Source organism: Phaethon lepturus, unplaced genomic scaffold (assembly GCF_000687285.1).
Source record: "Phaethon lepturus isolate BGI_N335 unplaced genomic scaffold, ASM68728v1 scaffold15432, whole genome shotgun sequence".
Lineage (NCBI taxonomy): Eukaryota > Metazoa > Chordata > Aves > Phaethontiformes > Phaethontidae > Phaethon > Phaethon lepturus.
The window spans coordinates 1-21,756 of NW_010522780.1; the positions used below are offsets into that span (position 1 = coordinate 1).

The 21,756-nt window shown below is 50.7% G+C and overlaps 1 protein-coding gene across 1 annotated transcript; it reads right to left on the reverse strand.

Annotated features, from left to right (window-relative positions):
- Nucleotides 1–1,974: 1,974 nt before the first annotated feature.
- On the reverse strand, nucleotides 1,975–21,463 carry LOC104615413 (solute carrier organic anion transporter family member 2B1-like; the record flags this gene model as incomplete). The annotated part of the gene is made up of 8 exons (XM_010281926.1): nucleotides 1,975–2,261; nucleotides 3,810–3,930; nucleotides 4,626–4,690; nucleotides 6,505–6,674; nucleotides 11,470–11,629; nucleotides 12,797–12,989; nucleotides 14,568–14,732; nucleotides 21,355–21,463. Coding segments are annotated over 8 exons (1,158 nt in total), but the record flags the coding sequence as incomplete, so codon positions are not given.
- Nucleotides 21,464–21,756: the final 293 nt, after the last annotated feature.

Below are 21,756 nucleotides of genomic sequence, written 5' to 3' on the forward strand. Positions count from 1 at the left end.
CCGAATCCAAGGCAGGTAACTGAACGCGCCGTTTATTTTTGTGTGATGCCGTTTGTGAGCAAAACTAGGTGACAAATTTTTCACGCCACACGAAATGAATCGTGTTGTTACCGGTTTGTTGTGGTCCGGAAAGTCCCCTGGAGCGACTTGAGGTCGCGCTGAACGCCGCAGGCAACCCTCCGTGAGCCGAGGGCTTGTGCTTAGCCAGGAAAGAACCTTCTTGGCCGCCGGACGCAGCGAGAATGCCACAAACCCATGGGCTGCCAAGAGCTGGAGAGACCCCTCTGTGAACATCATGGCCTGTCTCTCCCCTTCTGCTGTCCAAAGAACCTCATTGCTATTCCACACCTGCTAACAAGTCTGTTTTAGAAACAGACGCTGCCTAGTCATGGCTTGAAAACTGAGAATAGTGCGGAACTGCCCCAGATTGGGCTTTCCGGTGCTCATGGTTAGCATATGCTACTTGTCTTTCCTTGACTGGGTCCACCTACATCTCTTCTGCATCCCTTCTCACGTCTGTCTTCTAACACTTTCTTTTAAGCCAGAAGTCACTTCTGTGTGTAGGCACCTGTGAACAGGGCTGTAGAGTTTCTTAACTATCTCCTCAATGAACAAAAGGCACTGCACAAAAATATGAAAAAAAAACCCTAAAAAAATAAAATAAAATTAGTCTCTCGCTCTGAAGTATATTAATTGGGTCTCTCAAAGTGGCTGGGCAAACAGTCTGGTGAAATATCTAAATCAGTCACGTAACCACTGGCCTTTCCACCCTCTACCACTGTACTTCTGTGCACACCCCAGACCTCACCATGGGATTGGTTGCCAGGGCGTGAGGAGTTAATGAATTTTCTTCACTGTGTATTTCTTTTCCCTTCTGCGTATATGGGCTGAGCTTAGAAGCTTTGGTTTTTCTACTGGATTCCATTCTGGAGCCAAAAATTACAAGTTACCCAATGGTCTGTGGTTGCACACTGATGGTATGAGACCAGCAACACAATTTGTGCTTGGGTGAAAGGAGCCCCGAGATGAGAAGAATGCAGAAAATAGAGGCAGCTGCACCAAAATAACACCAGGCTTGACTTTCACCCCATAATTACAGCTGTCTCTGACAGTAACCCCTTCAAGGAGCACAGCAAGGCTGTCTGGCCCTGTGGTCAAACGGCTTAGCCACAAGCTCTGCCCAGTCTGCGAGAGGTTTGGGTTCAACCTCCCTTTCTGGTCCTGCAACCCTGGGAAAAGTTCTGCCTTTCTCAAACTGGAAAACGGGAAGGAGCCTTAGCACTCACACGCTTCAATAAGCTCCTGCGACAAGTACTGATAATGCAAAAATAAGAAATTTATTATTATTGCTGCAAAATCTGGCCGCGCTGCCAAAGCGTGACAAGTGTGTGGCTATTGGAGTTTCTCTTCGGGGCTGGACCTGTGGTTCCTTTTGATGTTCTTCCCTCCCCAGTGCCCTCATTCCTGCCCCTCGCTGCCAAAGCAGCATCTACACAGCAGCTGGGTGAAGCATGTGAGTTGGTCCTTGCAACGGTCCACAGCCTGGGACAAAACTCCCATCAATGTCAGCTGGAGCTGGATGAAGCCTTCAAGGAAGAGAGACCATCTAACACCATGAAAGCAAAAGGAACAAGCACAACTGACGTTTTGGGGGCAAGGACAGACCATCATTCATGGAGATGTATGGGTTCAGTACAAAACCATTTCTTAAAAATGATTTATTAAGAAAAAACAAAAAACCCTTCAGCTATATGGTTAATGCTCAGTGCTGGCATCACCAACACTGTCAGCAGGAACAAAATGCTTGGGAGGACATAAATCCAGAAGACTGCAGTGTCCAAAGGTTAATGTGTGCGGACTAATCCACGTGAAGGAGCAAGCTGCACCACTGAGGTGGAGGCGGCTGGTGTAGAACAGTGTAAGGACAGACTCCCACGGCAGTACAGAAGAAGCACATCCCACCCAGAAGATTATGAAGCAGCCCCATCGTCTATCTCTCCAAGCATCCATCCTTCACAGTTCAAGTGTGGGGTGATTCACAAGGCTTCACCTCCCTGGACACAGGTCACAATTCGCATTTTTGGCATCACACTTTGGATTCTGGGCTCTTTATGGAGTTTCCTGCCAGTTTCTCCTTCTCTGGGTCTGCTTTTGTCTCTGCTGCGTTACTGGCTTCCTTCTCCTGCCGTCTGAGAATCACATACACAGTCACAAAGCACAGGAAAGCGCCCACCTCAAAGAAAAACTGGAGACCAAGATACCTGTGGAGTGGAAACACAATAAATCAGGGCACCACACACCAATGGCTCCAGGCACCCAGCAGATACTGAGCATGGGGATGCACTGGTGAGGCGGCACCTCGAATCCTGTGTTCAGTGTTGGGCCCCTCACTACAAGAAGGACGCTGAGGTGCTGCAGTGTGTCCAGAGATGGGCAACAGAGCTCCAGAGGGGTCTGGAGCACAAGTCTTATGAGGAGCAGCTGAGGGAACTGGGGTTGGTCAGTCTGGAGAAGAGGAGGCTGAGGGGAGACCTTATCGCTCTCTACAACTACCTGAGCGGGGGTTGTGGTGAGGTGGGTGTTGGTCTCTTCTCCCAAGTAACCAGTGACAGGACGAGAGGAAATGGCCTCAAGTTGTGCCAGGGGAGGTTTAGATTGGATATTAGGAAACATTTCTTTACTGAGAGAGTGGTCAAACATCGGAACAGGCTGCCCAGGGAGGTGGTGGAGTCACCATCCCTGGAGGTGTTCAAAAAACGTGTAGATGTGGCACTTGGGGACATGGTTTAGTGGGCATGGTGGTGTTGGGATGATGGTTGGACTTGATGATCTCAGAGGTCCTTTCCAACCTTAATGATTCTGTGATTCTATGATGGGGTCTTTGGGCACATTCAGCAGTGGGCAAGCAACAGCGGGAAGCCCTGGCTCCCGAGAAGGGTGGCAGAAAGAGGAGGAAGAGCTAGGAAGAGCTACTTCTTTTTGGTGTTACGTTAACAGATCATACCTCCTGGTAAAAAGGAGCCATACACAAACATGTCTTGGGGTTGAGCGTGACTAGGACTTGCTGCAGCTACTGGGCAGGGAGTCATTTAACGGCGAATTTGCAACAGGGGTGGAAGACCACCTACAGCTCCCTTCGAGCATCCCTAATGTGCACAGTCTGGATTTGGTGTCCTCTGTGTGTCGAGCTGGGCTGTTCTGTTCGAAGATGAACCCCAGGGTTCAAGGCACCCTGCATGGACCCTGCACCACCTCACTGGCAGCTCTAAGGCTGGGCTCACCCCTGCTGCTGCATTCCCTCCACAGAGAAGGTGTCAGGACAGGCTGATTGTGTCTATGCTCGTGAAATAAGTAATCATAGCATCGTAGAACAGCCCAGGTTGGAAGGGACCTCAGAAGATCATCTCGTCCAACCTTCCATGGGAAGGAAGATGATTATCTAGCACCTTGTCCACTCGCATCTTGAAAACCTCCAGCAATGGGGACTCTACCATGTCCCTGTGGAGGTTGTTCCAGTGGCCGATTGGCCTCACTGTAATGCAGGGAGTGCTTCTGGAAGTGGACCTCTGTGGCCTATAGCATCAAGTTAGTATGGTCCTTGGCGTGGTTTTGGCTTGTGCCAATGAATTCCCTCCAAACCATTCCTGAGCACTGCTGGGAGTTAGCGCTGGCCCGGGGGGATGCGAGCGTCCCTGTTTGCTCAGCATGGCATGTGCAGCAACTTATTCCATGTTGGAGGTGGCCCGATCCACGATCCTCCTGGGTCTCCCTCTGCACCCCCAGCCCTCATCCTGACCGCCCATCCCTACCTTTGCCGGAAGAGGTTGTTGTCGTAGTATCTGCAGGCTGCCTTCCTGTCGCACTTCTTCTCCCAAAGGATGCAAGTCGTGTCGATGGCGCTGCCGTACAGAACGGGCCCTGGCATCCACGCTGGAAGCAGAGGGACAGAGGGGGCTTTGTTATGTTATGGAAGCACCTCAGGCAGGACAGACCCAACCCTGGTTACTTTCCCACGCCTTAGGGTGGGAAGTGGCTGGGGATGGTTTCCTCTGCTGTGGCCCATGAAGCCGCTGGTCCTGCACAACACGCCCAGGGCTGGTTGTGTGTTTACACCCCACCAAGATACAAGAAGGTCCTTCTTTCTCATTGCTCTTTGATAAGGGACCATCGCTCATCCCAGGAATGACGCTCACCTTCCCACGACTGCGGTGGCATGTTCTGGGGGCCTCCAGGTGAAAACTAATTTCCACCACAAAAAAAAAAAGACAACTAGTGGGATCACAGGACGTGGTCTGCAGCCACCCTGATACGCTGGAGGCAAACATGGCAGCGTCGGCACACAGCCAAGGGTTGTCCTCCTGGACCCCAACTTATTCCCTGCCCTCTTTTATTTAGCCATGTAGATGTAGCCCCACGGAGGTGCCTCTTCCCCTCCCCACCACGTGCAGCCCCCCAGACCCTGCAAGGCAGCATCCTTCCCTGGCTCGGGACAGGCTTTGATCAGTCTGGAACTCTGAATAAGCAGCACTTTTGTAGCCCTGGAGCTGCTCAGGGATGAAATCCCCATGAATCCCCACGAGCTGCCATGATTTTCCAGGATGGTATTTCAACGTGTTTTAATTTACCTAAAACTCTCAGCAGCATGAACTGTATCCCAACCGCAAACGATTTGTCTTCAGGCTGGATGCTCCTGGAAGACAAAATGGAAAGCGTGCCCTCTTGCATTTGCGCAAAGATGGATGTTTCCCTGCCTGGCATCGCACGGAGCCTTACCCAAAAAGTCATCCTTCAACCCAAAGCCCCAAGGACCCCAGGCAGTTCCCGTTTACATCAGCAAAAATGATGGTGTTTCATTCATTAGGGCTAGAAGCTTACCACAGCCTTTTCCTGGCCTGAAAAACCTACCAAACTCCGTAAGAGACAGGGAGGAGCCCAGCTAAGGCTTTTTTTTTTTTTTGCTTTTAGTTTAAAGAATCTGTATGAGTAAAACACAGAAACCAATATAGCTGCCGGGTCTGCCAAACACAAGCAATACAAGGGATGCATGCTTTTTGTAACTGAAAGAGAAAAGGGATTTACCCACTGAGGAAGTGGCTTTTTTTGAGGTGGGATGCCCCAGTGTACATTTTTTTTAATGAAAGAAATATTTCAGGCTGTGTTTCCTGCTGGGCTCACACGTGCGAGAGGGCTGGGTGGCAGAGGACCCCCGGGTCATGCCACCTCAGGGGACTCATCTTCCCTTTCCTCTCTGCCCGGTGTGTGCACAGCTCGCTCATGGCATAAACGGTGATTTAATAATGCCTGGGAGCCAAGGCAAAAACAGGTTTTTAACCACAGCTTTTCCCTAAAAAGCAACTCTTCCGAGTGCTTCAGCCACAGCAAAACTGTTGGAAATATCATTTATAGACTAACACAGAGATTCCCCCGTAGTCTCCCCTCTCCCCCCGCACAGCCCCAGCCTCAGCCCCACCAGCCTGGGGCTCGTGGGGAGGCTGGCTCCAGCCTGCCACTGCCCACCCCGTCGGCACCTTCCCAAGGGTGTGGGAAACTGGAGTCCCGATTGCTTCTCCGCACCGGGAAGGGAGGCTGTCTTCAAGCGAGATCCATCAGAGGATGGAAGGTAATGAAACCTCTTAGCTTAGCACGGAGCTGCGTTAAAAAGCGCCCACGTACGGCCGTGCTAAATTGACATTGAGTTAATGGCGCATCTCGTCACCGAGGCATCAGCCGTGGGTGGGGAGAAGGAACGGGATGGCTGCTGGATCTGAAGGTTGCGCTGAGACCTGGAATGGGGGGTGCTGATGGCAATGTGGGGTCCCCGTGAGCCCCACGGCCCCCTCGGTGGGTGGAAGTGCTGTGGGTGCCTGGCACAGCATGACACCCACCGGCTGCTCCTTGCCTGAGCCTGTTGGTGAACACCACGCTGCCTGCAAGAGCAATTGGCCATGCAGCACTGGTGGCCCCATGGCAAAGCCTCTAGCAGCCTGAAATCACCACTTGCTGCTTAACTCCGCAGGGATCAGCAGCAACAGCCAGAGAGACCTTGGAGGAGCCTTTGCCATCTTAGGGCAGCAGGAGCTCTGTTAGGGCAGGGTCTGCAAGAGCGAGTCCTGAAGGTCTCTCCTGCTTCAACACTTGAGGCTGGAGCTGCGCGACGTTTCTGTCCCACCCAGACATGCCAGGTCTTTGCCAGCAAAGCACAGCCTGCTCCCAAGCCAGACACAGCCTAGAAGATGGACAACCACCTGCACTGCCAGGTGACAGGAGCAGGGAAGCCCCATTCTCCATTCCCTGCCCCAACACGTGGAAAACCCACGTAAAAGCAATTGGAGGAACTGGGCATGCGGTGCAGTATAGATTTAACCCTTCAGTCCCTCAGCTGGAGAAAACCCTCCTCCTCAATTCAAGGACCCCTTGGTTTTCCAAACACAACCTCTGGATGCCTCTTCTGCCGTGCTTGAAGGAGTGGCCGCCCCTAGACCATGGCCAACCCGGTCCGCTCACCTCAGGATGATCATGAAGGACGGTGTGTGGGACGTGCTGGCAAGGATCCCCGCCAGGCAGGACAGGACCACAAAGGGCAGGAAGAGGCGGGAGCAGCCAGGGCCACAGGACCCGGGCTTGGCAAACCCCGCGAGCCCATTTTCGGAGATGCAGCTGCAGTTGTAGTAGTTCTGCAGAGAGGAGAGAAAACCCAGAGGCTGCTCATCATGGAGATACCAGGGATAGCTGCCAGCTGTCATAGACAGGGAGGGTGTTTAGGTTTTGTCTGTAAATAATTAGCCGTAATTAGCACTCAACACTTCAGGGAGCAGGGAGAAAGAAAAGAAACACGCACAATTAAGCTAGCGGGGAGTAACAGACTGAGTGGCTGAGGAAACACATTTTTACCATCCCCACTTCCAGCCTCCAGCATGCTGCCATCTCCGAAAGGAGGTCCCAGCCCCACCAGGTCCCACGGGCATCACTAGGACGTCACACGCGTGCGCACGCCGAGCTGATGGGGAAGCTGGGACCACCGCGGTACCTCGGTTCACCTCGCTGTGCTTCCAGCGGCCCCCAGCCCCGATGCATCCTTGCCTTGCTGGTGTGAGCCCCAGCAATGCCTCCCTGCCCCCCGCAGTGATCCTTCCGTGCTCCTGCTTCCAGACCTGTGTTTCACGCCTGTTGCGCACAACACGCCTGCTGACACACAGGTTTATTTCAGCGCCGTTGTTTGCCAGCCCAATGCTTTGGCATCCCGCATAAATCCGGACTCTTGGCATGGAAAAATCTCACCCACAGCTGATACAACATTCAAGCCTGATGTGAGCTTACGGGCCCGTGTTGTATCTTTTGGAGGAGGTCTCCAGGGGAGCAGCCTGGGCTCCATCACACGTACCCAGCTTGACTCCTGCTGCCAGACCCTTTATCCAGGGGCTACATGTCGAGCAGAGCTGGCAACCAAAGAAAACACTTGGCAAGGGAAAATGCAAAACCTCACCTTTGAGAGAGGGTCAGCGTTAGCAAAGGATGCCTCAGGGCGAGGGATATGGGCTTTTTCTTCTTCTCCAAATTTTAGTCACTATCCTCTTTTTTTTTAACAAGAAACCTCATTTTCGGGGGGAAGAGACCTTTAGTAAAATGAGCGTGATCTTCTTGTTGCCGGAGGGGGACAGATTCACGGCAGGATGGCAGTCTGCAGAAGGGTAACCCCAGAGGCAGGAGCAGCCCAGGGTCTCCTAAATGCCCGTTCCCACATCGCTGCCTGGGGAAGTGGCACGGCTGATGCCCCTAAAAGGCACCCACAAGGAACTGCTCCTGGTTGAGAGCATGGCGGGGAGACTTGGGATGAGAGAGGACACAATCCCTCCTCCTACTTCTAGGAAAGATGATTTAGTATTTTAAATTAAGACTGGGATTTATCTTCTTCAGCCAACGAACTAAACCACACTCATCATCTGGGCTCCTTCTGCAGTCACGGAGGGAGAGGTGGGTCTCCGCAGGACCCACTACAGATAAGTACCTACGATAGCTGAGATTAATTTGGGCCAAATCAGTTAACAAAAACGCAATTAGATAAATTAAAACTCGCTCGACCTGTGTGACTGCCACCTTTTACAGAAAACCAGGGTCGCGACATTGAGGGGACTCGCACGAAGCCACATGGAGACAACGGGCTGGAGATGCACGTGATGGAGGCACCAGGCAGGGCGCTGCCCCTTCCATTCAAAACCTCGGAGGATTTTAGAGCAAGGAGCATGACTCCAGCTGCAAAAAACTCCGAGGAGCGGGGACAAGCCGCAAAGCCGCCGGTGGCCTGTCCCCGTGAGATGCACGGTCTGGGCAGCGGTGCCACGAGGCTGATGCAGTGCCAGGGCTGGGGAGAAGCCCAGCGGAGCGGGGAGAGGAGAATATCCGTGGGCAGGGGCAGGCAGCTGGATGGCACAGGCCCAGCCCTGGGTTTTTCAGGGCTATGCGTCAAAAACTCCCAACAGTACCGTTTAGCAAGTTGTTTTCTTAAGAGAGAAAGCTGCTCACATCAAACTCTGCCTGATGCTGTCTTATTCCTAGTTTTTCTCCCCGGCTGAGGTCTCCCGGTACACCAAATTTTGGGGTGTGCGCTGCCCAGCTCCGATCCGACCCAGCTGGCAGCAGAGGGATGTCCCTGATCCCACCCGTGGCCATGCACGACGAGAGCAGAGCGGTGCTCAGAAACCCGTGAGCCCCGTGGCACAGAGATTCCCGCAGCCCCAGGGGAGCCCCCGTGGCCACCTCAACTCAACCGGTCACGCCGGACCCAAACGGGTGGCAAAGCACTGAAAGGTTGTCACTGCAAGGTCCTGCTCTTGGCAAGGTTTGCAGGCTCCCGCTGTCGCCCATGAAATTTGGGGGTACAGGGCGATGCAAAGAGCAAATTGCTTTCAGTGCACAAGGGCTTTCAAGTGAGAGTGCTAAAGCCAAGCTTGCACTGTGCAGGCCTCCTCTGGAAGGGCTGCAGCAAAGCTGAGCCCAAAGTTGTAGGTTTTTCCACACATTGGGAGGAATTTTCTAATTTCTAGAAACCCGGGCATTTGGGACATGGAAAGCAGTGGGCAATGAGTGCCACAGGTCCCTGCACTGGCAAGGAGATGCTGAAAATGGTAAGAAAAGTGCAATATAGCAGAGGAAGCAGGAGCTGAGGATGCCGTAAAGTCCAAAAATCTTTTTTTCCTTTCCTGCTACAGGTAACACCCAAAACCGGAGAGGGACTGAGGTTGCTCTGCAGACGCCTGAGCTCAGCTCCTAGTCCAGCACGATAAAGGAGCAGAGCTCAGCATCTGTAGCCACATCACGGTGTGCCATGAGCTCCCCTGTCCCAGGGAGACGCAACTCCAGAGACGCAGAGTTGGCTACTACGTGCTGGCACATGGCTTGGCATTTGTAACAACATATTGAGATACAGTCCCCGTGCAGAAGAAGCTCTCACACAACTTAAATGGGATCAAGAGGTGGAAAGAAGATTCAGTAAGTTATCTCAGCGCTAAAGGAAGAGCTAATGCTGGCTTTACCAAGCAGCGCTTGCATGGCACCACCAAGGGAGCCCTGATTTTGCTGTAGCGTGTGGCTACACATAATTAGGCGTATAATGAATGCAGGAGTGGGTTGCATGCAGGAGCACAGGACATCAAAGGGCTGGAGGCATCTCTGAGGAGGCAGAAGCAGCTAAAAAAGGATCTGCTGTACAAAAGGCAGGCGCAGGGATGCAGAAAATCACATTTGGGACTAAGTTCTGGCAGAAAACATAATTGTTATTAAAATGAAGTGTTAATTAACAAAATGCTGCTAAAAACTGCCCAGACAGTCCCATGCTGCCATTATATCCTGTGCCAAGAACACTGCGGAAAACTACTCACTCTGCATGGATTGCTAACGTTTTTCGGATAGGTATTTGAATTGGCAAAGATCTCCTTGCTATTCATTTGTTGAACCGTATTGCCTGGAGACCCAACAGACAATTGGCACTGGGAAAACTCATCCCTGTTGGGGTTTTGGGGACAGGCAGGGAGCAGCAGAGGGGAGAGAAGCACGGGGCAGCAAAATAACCCTGCCAGGTCTGCAAATGAAGGGAAAGCCAAGAGAAAGGGCTTTCTCTTGGCCGAGAGAACCCCATTTCTCTAGCCCCCACAATGGGACTCTCCCACTAAACTGTCCTCTCGTGCAGACACTTGGCTTGACAACCAGTACTTATGGAGAGGACGTGTGCTGCAACTAGATCATGACTTTTTAACCTGCGAATCTGCAGGCTGAAAGGCGAATAATATCGCTCTAACAAGGCCCTCCCAGAGCATTCACCAAAGGTCTGCTACATGTCAGTGCTACGTGTACTGGGGCAATGATCTCTCCAGGACTGGCTTGCCCAGAGCATACAGAGTTGCTCCCTGAGTCCCCAAAAGCAAGACTTACCTCGTCTCTCTTAATCTATAGACGTAGCATCGTTATAACAAGTTATATGATGGAAACACCCAGCCTGCATCTGCAACTCTAAGTATCAGTTAAGTGTTTTCAGCTGGTATTTCCCCCCACTCTGCAGTTTGGACCAAGCGCAGTTTCGCATTTTGCTTCAGGAAAAAAAAAAAAAATTGTTCATTCTAGGCTTTGAGCAGTATTTTAGGTAAAGCCCAAGGAAATACTATTGGGTGAGCAGTCGGGGTGATACCTGCTGCAAGACATCGAGTATGTGAAAATGTGTACCACCTGCCTTGATATTTTATCTTCACAACCCTGGAAAAATGGAAACACTCAGACTCCATCCAGTTTCAGAGAATTTCAGGCATGTGATGCCTAAATTGGGAGCCTGGTTTTGGTAGGTCCCTGTTCAAGGAACAGAGATGGGGCAATTCACGGCAGGAGCCTGGAGGTGGGCTGACTCACCCCTTGAGAAAGCATCCCTTGAGTACAAGAGGCATCCATGGACTCGGGGTCATGCTAAGTGCTGTGATTAGCCTTCCCATACCGCATGCCCTCCTGTCCCACCACAGCAAACACAGCTAAGAAAGGTGACCTTGTTGGTCACCATTTAGTTGGGAAGGGAAAGCAGAAGGTCTTTGCATCTTCCATGCAAGAAGTCCACTCAAGCTGCTGGGTAGCAAGGTAGATATTGAAGCTAGGGTCTGTGGAACAAAACCTGACCTGGGGGGGAGCGGTGGGCGGGGAAGGACACCTTGACATCCTAAAAGGCTGGATACTTCAAAGGTTTCTGTCTGCTGCTTTGTCCAAGGACCTGTACTGGAAAAGGCTGTGTTATACTGGAGAGTGCTAAGAGACACTATCTACAAGGGGTTTTCCTGGGACGTTCTCAACCTTCCCCTGCTCATCCCACAGGCTCATGCAGAGTTTGCCCAACGCTAACGAACATCAGAAGACCTAATCGCCAGACTTGAGCGCTGCATTGGTCATCCCTCATTAGCCACCCCAAGCCAGGACACTAGCGCAGTGGGAATGACTCACCAGGACTGCGTTGCTGTCTGCACTGATATTTACGACTCTGCAGCCGGCGGAACAGGGCGAGATGTATTCGATAGCGTTAGAGCCGCAGATGGGGTTATAGGCTTTCTCGGGGCAGTTACACTGCAGGTTACACTCCAAGGCGTGGTGTCCAAATCCAGAGCTACGACAGGAAGAAAATATTAATACATGGTATTGAGCATCATTAATATGCATCTTATATGGAAAACATACTGCACATAAATTGAGATGAGTAAAGAAACACTTCATTGTTTAACAAAACCTTCCCCATATGTAAGTGAGGACCCATAGAAATTCTACTGTAACACCCGAAGCCTTTGCTCCTTCTGCTCCAAATGGTCAATGGAGTCACCCATTTCTGTCGTATTTGGCCCCAAATGTGGGGTCTTGGGGTAGTGTAACACCACGCTGTGGGAGGTGGTGAGCTCCCTGCTGGGTGCTTGGACCAGTTTCCACTGAGACCACAGGATGCTGAATATGGAGCGGGGCCAGAGGAGGCCCCAGCAACGCTCCGAGGGCTGGAACAGCTCTGCTGGGAGGACAGGCTGGGAGAGCTGGGGGGGCTCAGCCTGGAGCAGAGAAGGCTCCGGGGAGACCTTCCTGCAGCTGCCAGGGCTGAGAGGGGCTGAGGAGAAAGATGGGGACAGGCTTGTTAGCAGGGCCTGTAGTGATAGGACAAGGGGTAACGGTTTTAAACTGAAAGAGGGGAGATTTCTACTAGAAATTATGAAGAAATTATTTACTGTGAGGGTGGTGAAACCCTGCCCCAGGCTGCCCAGAGAGGTGGTCGATGCCCCATCCCTGGAAACATCCCAGGTCAGGCTGGACGGGGCTCTGAGCAACCGGCTGGAGTTGGGGATGTCCCTGCTCATGGCAGGGGGTTGGACTAGGTGGCCTTGAGAGGTCCCTTCCCACCCAAACCATGATGTGATTCTGTGATTCTTTGATTCTATGATTCTATCCCAGAGCTGGCCCCTGCCCCAATCATTTGCCTGTGAGTAGCGCGCTGCACTTTCCAAGATGAATCTTGTGTTGTTTGTGCCAAAATATGCTTACTTCAGGTTTCACAAGCAGTCAGTGAAATCAGAAGGAATAAAGACGCGGTGGATTTGGTGTTTATTCACAAAAGCATTGATTTCTAGCCTTATTCTATCATTGTTAACTGTTTCTCATGAGGGAAAAAACCTATTTCTGGGTATTCTGCTTAACTCCCACCTCCACCCCAAGGAGTGCGGCTGGGGATGGGGGCTACCCACCGGGAATGTGGGTATGACCCACCCTTGCCCAGACTAGGTGTAGCTGCTGGTACCTCTCGCTGTAGGTAACGCCTGCGACCTTCTGCGTGGGGCAGCCGAGGAAGAGGAGGGGGAAAGCCACGAGCAGGCAGAGGAACATGCCGAGGACGCACATGGCGCTGCATTGCCTCAGGGACACCTGGAACCGCCTCAGGATGGCACCACCCACCACGATGCCCACCATGGCTCCAGGGATGTTCACAGCACCTGTGGGGAAAGGCAGCTCCTGTGCCTTTGTTTTCCACCCTCCGAGCTGTATCAGTCGCTGCGTTACAGCGAAGGCCCAGAGGATTCGTTGCTGGGCTCCGATTTTTCGGCATCGGTGATCCGGAGGGGACCGAGTTTTTTGCAGGGACTGGTGGGTTCATGCTAAGAAAGAGCAGCTTTGCAAAAACAGCAGGATCGCACGGCAAAGTGGCTGTCGCATGTATCCATGCATGGAAGATGTAGGGACCAGTGAAAAGCTATGCTGCACCCAGCGAACGTGATTTTTCAGTGTAGACAGGAGAAAATATTAAGTAAACCTGGAGAGGATATTTAATTTCTGCATAATGCAGTAATGCGCCTGCTTCTGCTGTCATCATTGCAAAACTGCAAAGGTTTCCATGACAGACTCGGCATTTTGCAAAACCCACCTTTACAACGGGATACCAAAGGGCAAACACAGAAGTGCTATCTGTTTAGTTCAACAAAGAATCAATGGGGAGGTTGCTTTCAGCCCATAAATACCCACGCAAGGCAGGGATTTCCAACTGCAGAAAGCTTTTTGATCTAACAGAAAAAGGCAAAGCAAGATTCCGTAGCTGGGAACAAAAGCTAGATAAATTCATCCAAGAAATACGGTGCATGTCTCTAACAGAGTGGGTAAATCAAGCCTGGGAACAACTCAGCAGGACACATCAGTGTTAAATGCTTCAGCATTTACCCTTTCTGCCTGTATTTAGCCTGGGCTGCCGGGCTTTGCTGCTCTTCTCTGCTCACCTTCTTCTGACCTATTTGTTGCAGACTCTTTCTCTGAGGAGCCACGCTCTTTGTTCAAAAATATATTTTAAATACTTCTGTGTCGAAGTCTCTGTACTCTCCAAGTGATTATAAGAGTAGGGCTTTATTCTTCATATTTTTATTACCATGGGAAGATGGCACAGGGAGACGTCAGCCCTGGACAGGACTACAACAGAAGCAAAAGCAGTCTAATCTCATGAGCACATAACCTGCTCAGCGCTTGTTCCTTTCCTTCTAACAATATCAACAGCAAGCAATTAGCCCAACCGTTAAAAGCCATGAGTCTAACTATAGCAAACATTTTGAAGAGTTTAGATGTGATTATGACAACAGCCTCTTGTTGCCAAGTGTCTTCAAAACGCATGCATACATTACTGCAGCTTTAAATTTTATTTACTATCTACTTTTTTTAAGACCCTTAACCCAGTGATTGATGAAATGTAATCCCTGCTACAGAAACACGCACAATTCATATCTGATGCTTCTTTGCTCCCTTGATGCAATGAGTTGGTCTCCTCTCCTTGACTATAGTGAACAGCTTTAGATAACAAATATTTCTCCAGGACTTAAAAGGTTTTATTCTAGCAATATTCTCAGGCTGCAGTGTAAAGGAAGGAAGGTAGCTGAGAAATCGTATGGGCAAGGACCTGGTGCTACGTCTGTCTGTAGGTAATGGAAGGAGACTGGCAGTTCCAGAGGGAAAGGTGCTTGTTACGAATCTCTAGATTAATGTTTAAGAAAAGGCTTGCTCAAAAGCTGTCAAGCCTTGAGAGCAACACTTACCGATGATCATGTTGGCCAAGGACGCCGTGAGGGAGAACTGTCTCTCCAGAAACTTTGCCATGAACGTTGCTAAACCAGCAACCATGGCAGAGAGGTTGACCTGAGCCAACACCACCAGCAGGTAGACGGGATGACGCAGGTTCCTCAACAGGACCAAGGGAAAATCTGAAAGTAAAAGAGGAAACCTGTTGCGTACAGAGGAGGTGTACAGCAAAATATTAATCCATGGGAAGTGGCAAACCCTTGAATTTTCCCTCAATTTTTGTGCAGAATTAACTCATTAGGAGCGCTGAGATCTTCTGAACATTTCATTTACAAAAAGGCAGACCATGTGCTTTCAGGATTTATCATTTGAGGGCTTGATTGACCATTTGGATATTAAAAAGTCAGGATGAAGCATCAGGGCATTGCAAAAATTGAACACTTCAGCACTGAGGTTTGCTGCAAATAAAGTCGATTTCATCTCAGCTAACAGCAGCCATCTAATGGCAGATGTCTTGTCCAGGGTGAGAGGGGGAAGCCACCGACTCTCATCCCACCTGCCTTAGGAATCAGCCATGGGATGTGTGAATCAACGGCAGAAGTTATTTGTTGCAAAAGATGAAGCAAAAAAAGTAGGGTTTTCAGCACAAAGACTGTCCAGCCTCAAAGTGAACCTGAGAAGAGAGCAACTCCTTTCTGGATATGTTCCACCCCTGCAGAGCTCACCTCCGTATCTGTTAGTCCTTTTGATTTGCTGCTAAGGTCAGTCACACTTAATTTCTGCTAAATCCCACACAGCTGAGACTGGGAACAGCTCTAAATACGTGCACACACACAGGCAGCGTATAAAGGGTCTGTGCCAGTGCAATGGGAAACTGTTGGAGGCGTCAGCATCAGAGGGAAGGGAAAGGGAAAGGGAAAGGGAAAGGGAAAGGGAAAGGGAAAGGGAAAGGGAAAGGGAAAGGGAAAGGGAAAGGGAAAGGGAAAGGGAAAGGGAAAGGGAAAGGGAAAGGGAAAGGGAAAGGGAAAGGGAAAGGGAAAGGGAAAGGGAAAGGGAAAGGGAAAGGGAAAGGGAAAGGGAAAGAAGGGAAGGGAAGGGAAGGGGAAAGGGAAAGGAAAGGGAAGGGAAAGGGAAGGAAAAGAATATTTTCAGCTCACCTAGTCCAACTGCCTGACCACTTCAGGGCTGACCAAAAGTCAACGTATCTTATTAAGGGCATTGTCCAAATGCCTCTTAAACACTGACAGCCTTGGGGCATTGACCACCTCTCTAGGAAGCTTGTTCCAGCGTTTGACCACCCTGTCAGTAAAGAAATACTTACTAAGTAAACCCTAAATGAAGCACCTTGACCCGAGAAGATTGATATCTCACATCAACACTTGGGTGATGTGCTCAAGCAACCCTGAGCATCTGCTAACGTCGAGGACAAATCTGCCGCCTTCTGCAGCGACACCTCCTGCTGAGCTCTTGCTGAGAGCTCCCAGGGCCTCACGATGCCGTAGGAGCAAGGCAAGTGGTCCTGCCATGGTTTTTCAGCCTCAGCTGAACCTCTGCAAATCCTGTCCGTATCTCCTGCCTTCCATGGGTGGACTGCACCGGGATGGCAGAGAGCAACATGGAAACCTGCGTGCCTTTCCCCCGCCACCCATGGGCCGAGGGCTGCAGCGCTGAGTGATTACCGGGGCTGCTACAAACACACATGGCCCGAGTAAACACGGCCTCGGCTCCTTTCCCTGAAGCTTTCTGGCAAGGCTTCTGCTAAAACAAACACGAAAGTAGCTGGGAAGTCATTAAAAGTTAATTTACTTGTTTGCTGTCGTTGCAATTTGAATGTCCTTTTTGTTTCAATCATAAAAATGTATTTTTTTTTATTCCGGGCAAGAAACACTCCAGAATATTCCCCTGTGGCTGAATCCTTACTGCTTAAGAAAAATATATCTCCAGCCTGCTCAGCAAAGACAACTGCCCTGCTCCCAGCACCGTGGGAATCGGGATGCCCGATGCTGACACCCACCAGCCGGGAGGCTGCAGTTCTCCAGCCCGGAGCGATTTCTCCTTCGTGCACATCCTGAACCCACTTTCTGCTCATGCCTTTGCCCCCCCTGAAGCATCGCCTTCCCCCGCACTCTCCGTCCAGCTTTGCAGCACTCAAGCGACGGGTGCGCAATGAGGGCAACTTCCACCCAAAGAGATGAAGAGTTTCCCAGCTGAGGGCTCTGAATGCCAATATGCTGAAGCAGAGATAAGGAATTAACAGGGAGGATTAATGCAGGGGCCTGCCATAAATTAATGGTGTTAATTCTTAGCAGTTCACAAACAACTGGGACAATCTTTATATCTGCTCCAGCACAGAGGCGCTGGGAGGCTGCAGCGGGGAGAACTCTCTGGTGCTCGTCTGGGAGCTGCCCCAAGTGTATTTGTTTTGGCTGTCCCAAAAAGTTATGTGAAGGGCAAAAGTCCCCCCACGGATGCGAGGGGGTCCCCCATAGACAAAGGCAAAGCTCTCGTTCACGGGGGTATTGCCTTTCCAGCTCAGCACTCTGCTGAGGGCATCGGGGAGCAGAAAGGGTCCAAGCGTGTAAGGCATGTTCAGGGACCCTGAAATAGTGACACGCCGGAGAGCGGGGAGGCCAGCAGCCCACCAGAGAGGGAATGAGCTGCAAAGGTATCTCTGAGCTGGACCAAGGTGAACGCCAAAGACGGGAAGCCGTTTTGCTCTTAAAATATGAATACAGCTCTTGCTTTTTGAAGCAAATTCCTGCCTAGTTTGCACACTGGAATATCTCAGACATATTGCAAATATGAAACCTCAACTTGCTTGCTGAAAAATCTCCCGAGGGCTAATCCAGCCTTTTGTGGGAGGTAGTGGGAATCTTCCACCAAAAAGATTTCTCTTCCCTAGAATCCTTTGGTCTTTTCAATCAGACTATGCCCTCTTGCCACTCCAGATCAAAGCTATAACACCACGACAACAAGCAGGTCTCCCGCTTCATGGTGGGAGGCAGCAAGATTGCCATCCCTTGCAGTCACCACCTCATTACTAACTCACCTTCCTTAGAGCTCCAGAGAGGAAGCTGGGCAGGTATTAAAAGTGTAAACTTTAAAATAATAATAAAAAAATATCCTTGAAACCATCTTTAGGCACCATAGAGAAACAAACAAGTCACAAGCTCAGTGTTTTAATTGCTTTGAAGATCACCTTTAATGGATTAATTCCCAGTATGTGCAACAGAAGCTGAACATCCTCCCAGGTGTTTTCAACAGAAGCTTAGAAATTAGCAATGGAAATGGCTTCAGGCTAGCTAAATCCTACTTTCTTAATTACTGTGAGCAGGTCCAATGCCTGCAAAAGGAGCACTTTGTGAGTACGAGGAGCAGGGTGCAACCCAATGTCACACAGAGCATCTGTGCAAGAGCCAAGATCATTCCCCACAGTGCTTTGACTTTCCTACTTTTGAATAACTCCAGCGAGTGGAGCCTGCTCCCTTCTTGGGTAATTGACCTCATTGTTTGGAAATGTCCCCAGTGCTTTGCCTGTGTATTTATCCTGTACAAAGCTCCATCCTGTTGTTGCTGACTGGATAGAAAAGCTCTTCCTGTCCTTCAGGCAGAGTTCCTAGGGCTTTGCAAACTGCTCTTGCTCATCACACATTACCCTAGAAAGATTTAAAGCCCGGTGGCTTCCAGAGAAATGGAGAACATGAAGCACCTCACGGGATGGGCTCTAACCCATCCGCATTTTGCTCCCAGCAAAGTAAAGAGCAAAAATTCCTGCAAGCCTTATTTCGCTCTCAGTTACCTCCATGTGCACTGAAGCAACAGAACAAATGACAAAATGCATTTCCTTCTCCATAATCATGCTTCATTTTGCATCATTTAAGCTGAAATAAGTGACTAATTTCTGAACATCTTCCTCCTCCAGGTCGGCTTTGTAATTTAAGGCTTGCCTCTGCCAAGCCTTTAAGAAAACAATGAACCCTTAAAGGAGCTCTTCGGTCTTATTCTGCTCAAGAAGCAGCCTCAAGCAGTTTGCTGAATCACAGCCTAAACAGATAGCGTCTTTCTCACCCGGAGTTTCCCCAGGCTTGGGCCAGGTTTGCAGCGGGAGCTGCATTTTCCCCACCCGTCAGGGAAAGCCGTCCCTGCTCCCTCCAGCTGACAGACAAAGGGACCCTTCCCAACGAAAGACGCTGCCTTCCTCCAGGGTGAAGTGTTCGTGGTCCCAGGTTGAGTTTGCAGCCATCCCATGTGGGTGGCCCGTGTGAAAGTACGAGACCGGTTTGCAAAATGCTTTAACACCAGCAGTGAGCCAACTCCAAGTGTTGACTCACAATCCCAAGTGCACTGTTTGGGCAGACCCAAAATTGATGTCGCAAAGTCCTTTCTAACTGAAAGCGGAGGAAGACCTGCAGATGAGCCAAATAACAAAGTACAGCCCTAATCTCCAGGACCATTTGTAGATGTGGCACTTAGGGACACGGTTTAGTGGTGGATTTCACAGAATCCCAGAAGGGTTTGGGTGGGAAGGGACCTCTCAAGGCCATCTAGTCCAACCCCCTGCCATGAGCAGGGACATTCCCAACTCGAGCAGGTTGCTCAGAGCCCCGTCCAGCCTGACCTGGGATGTTCCCAGGGATGGGGCATCCACCACCTCTCTGGGCAACCTGGGCCAGGGTTTCAGCACCCTCCGTGTGAAACGTTTCTGCCGTAGATCTAGTCTGAATCTGCCCTCTTGTAGTTTAAAACCGTTACCCCTTGTCCTGTCGCAACAGGCTCTGCTAAAAAGTCCGTCCCCATCTTTCTCACAAGCCCCTTTATGAGACTTGGCAGTATTAGGTTTACCGTTGGACTTGATGATCCTAAAGGTCTTTTACAACCTAAACAATTCTGTGTTTCTATGATTTTACAATTTTACAACCTACGTGAGGTATGCAAACACCTCAGGTGTGTTCAAACTCTGTCTTACAAGGGATGTGGGAGAAACAGGACTGAAATATCATACGGAAAAATCTGAGATCCTGTGTGGTCCCTGCTTGATCCAGTCCCTGCCCACATCCTAATTCTTTCCTTCGTCCCAGCCCAAAGAGGGACGGGGACTCCCACAGCATTTCTCCATCCGCTCTGCTTCGTTCTGTCTCTCTTTTTAAATGACAGAAGGTAGAAAACTGCAAGGCGATTCAGGGTGGAAAATCTCCAAACGTTGTTTTCATGAGCTATCGTATAGAAAAGAATAGTAAAAATAGAGAGGAAAGAATCCTTGGTGACAGAAAGAAGAAACAAAATAAGCAGGGGAATCACAAAATGGGAGGTAAAATTGTCTTCCTAGTGGCCTGTAGAGGAGTCAGCCCTGAAGTCTTCAGACTTCACCCAAATCGTCCCCATCTACACCATCACGCACCAGCTACCATCCAGTTTCTGTCTCTAAAAAGAGTTTCGTATTAGAAACCCTGGGGATTTCAGCAACACTGTTCTCCCGGACACTGCAATTTTTTTCAGGACTGGGCTTTAGGGGAGGAATTCTCAGAAATAACGAATTTATTAGCACAGCTCCCGCAGCCCTCACAACGGCTGCCCTGATGCAAAGCCCCGAGCCAAACCTGCAGCTCGAGCAGACGAAAGCATTTCCTCCGCTCTTCACCCAGCAGCAGGGAGCTCATTTTTATTCATTTTTCAGAGGCAAAGAGCAGAGTGTCGGTGTGAAAATCCCATCTGAGCGCTATAAATCTGCTCCCACGCAATCTCTTCCATCACACGGGGTGTTTAAATGACAGTACAACAAGGTCAGCGGGGGGGAATAAACCCCCGACTTGCTCCTCTAATTTAGCATTAGGCTAGCGAGCAAATGGTGCAACTCGCAGAATAAAAACCTGCCCACGCTCGTCTGGCTGTGCCTGCCCTGCACTGACCTTAATAAAACAGAGAATTTCCAATAAATTAAAGGGATAATATTGAGGAAATATGGAGGAAGCTGGCATGGATTGACTTCAGCGGGTCACTTTTCTTAAGTAATTGCCCAAGTGCAGAGTATTTCCTCCAAAAAAAACAACGCTGAGCAGTAACCTCCAGAGACTGAAGCCCAGCTGATTCCCTTCAGCCCAAAGAGCCTACTCATTTCTAAACAAGCTAACGGCACTGGATTAAAATCACCCTGCACAAACATGCACCTGATTTTAATTGCTCAGAGCCCGGCTCCAGGCAGCGCAGGCTGTCCTCGGCGGGGCAGGGAGGGCAGCCTGGCTCTGGTGTTGTCACCAGCCTTGAAAGAGGGGGTCTGAGGAGGCTTTTGGGGACGAAGAGCTGCCGGTGCTGGTGAGGGTCTGATTCATACTACGATCTGGAAGCTGAGTGGGGAAAACCAGATGAACAACCCCGCCTCTAACTGGGGGGGGTCTTCCCTTTCCCAGGGCTCTGCTCCAGGCTCACGGCTTGCATCCCTCTTCCCTGCCTGGCTCCGGGCTCCGAGGAGGTTCTGGCCTGCGTTTCCCACTGCCCAGCTGAACCACAAAGCCACACAACATTAAGAGCTACCAACCCCAGATGCTTTGACCAGCATGAGGTGGAGCAGGCTAGCCTGGACACGATGGCCAGCATCTGCTGTGAGCAGACCAGGAAGAGATCTGCAGATCTAATTAAACCCAACAGTGCGCCTAAGCTGCAATGAGGGCTTGCCTGGGAGGCAGGCTGAGCGCAGGGAGGAACATCCCTTTTTCTCACCAGCATTGCAACTGGCCCGTCGCCGGGATGCACGCTTGTGCGAGCGGAGGAACCCCGTCCAAGCGGGAGGCGGGGGACGCACACACTTACGTTTGATGAACTTGGTTAGAGAGAGGTTCTGCTCGTGTTCAGATCTCGACCTGAGCTGGCTGAGCACATCCTCGCCCTTCTTGCTGTCGCGCTCCTTCCCACTCGCCACCTGGGGACAGACAAGAACCCGTCTGCACCGACCACGCCGGAGTGGTCCAAGTTCCACTGAACTTGCTTTTTTCTCCCCCAAACCACGGCAGACGGCCGCCCGTGCTTCCTGCGTAAGCCTCTGCATCGGGCAAGAGGGATACCCTTAAGGAGACGCTTTTCTTCCCCAGAGGGTCTGTTCTGCCCCTGTGTGCACAGCAAGCGGGCACAGGAACCCAAGGAGCGATGCACCGAGACCTCCGCCCAGGGCAGGTCTGGACACGGGTTTTGGGTGGAGGTTGAGCATTTCGGCTG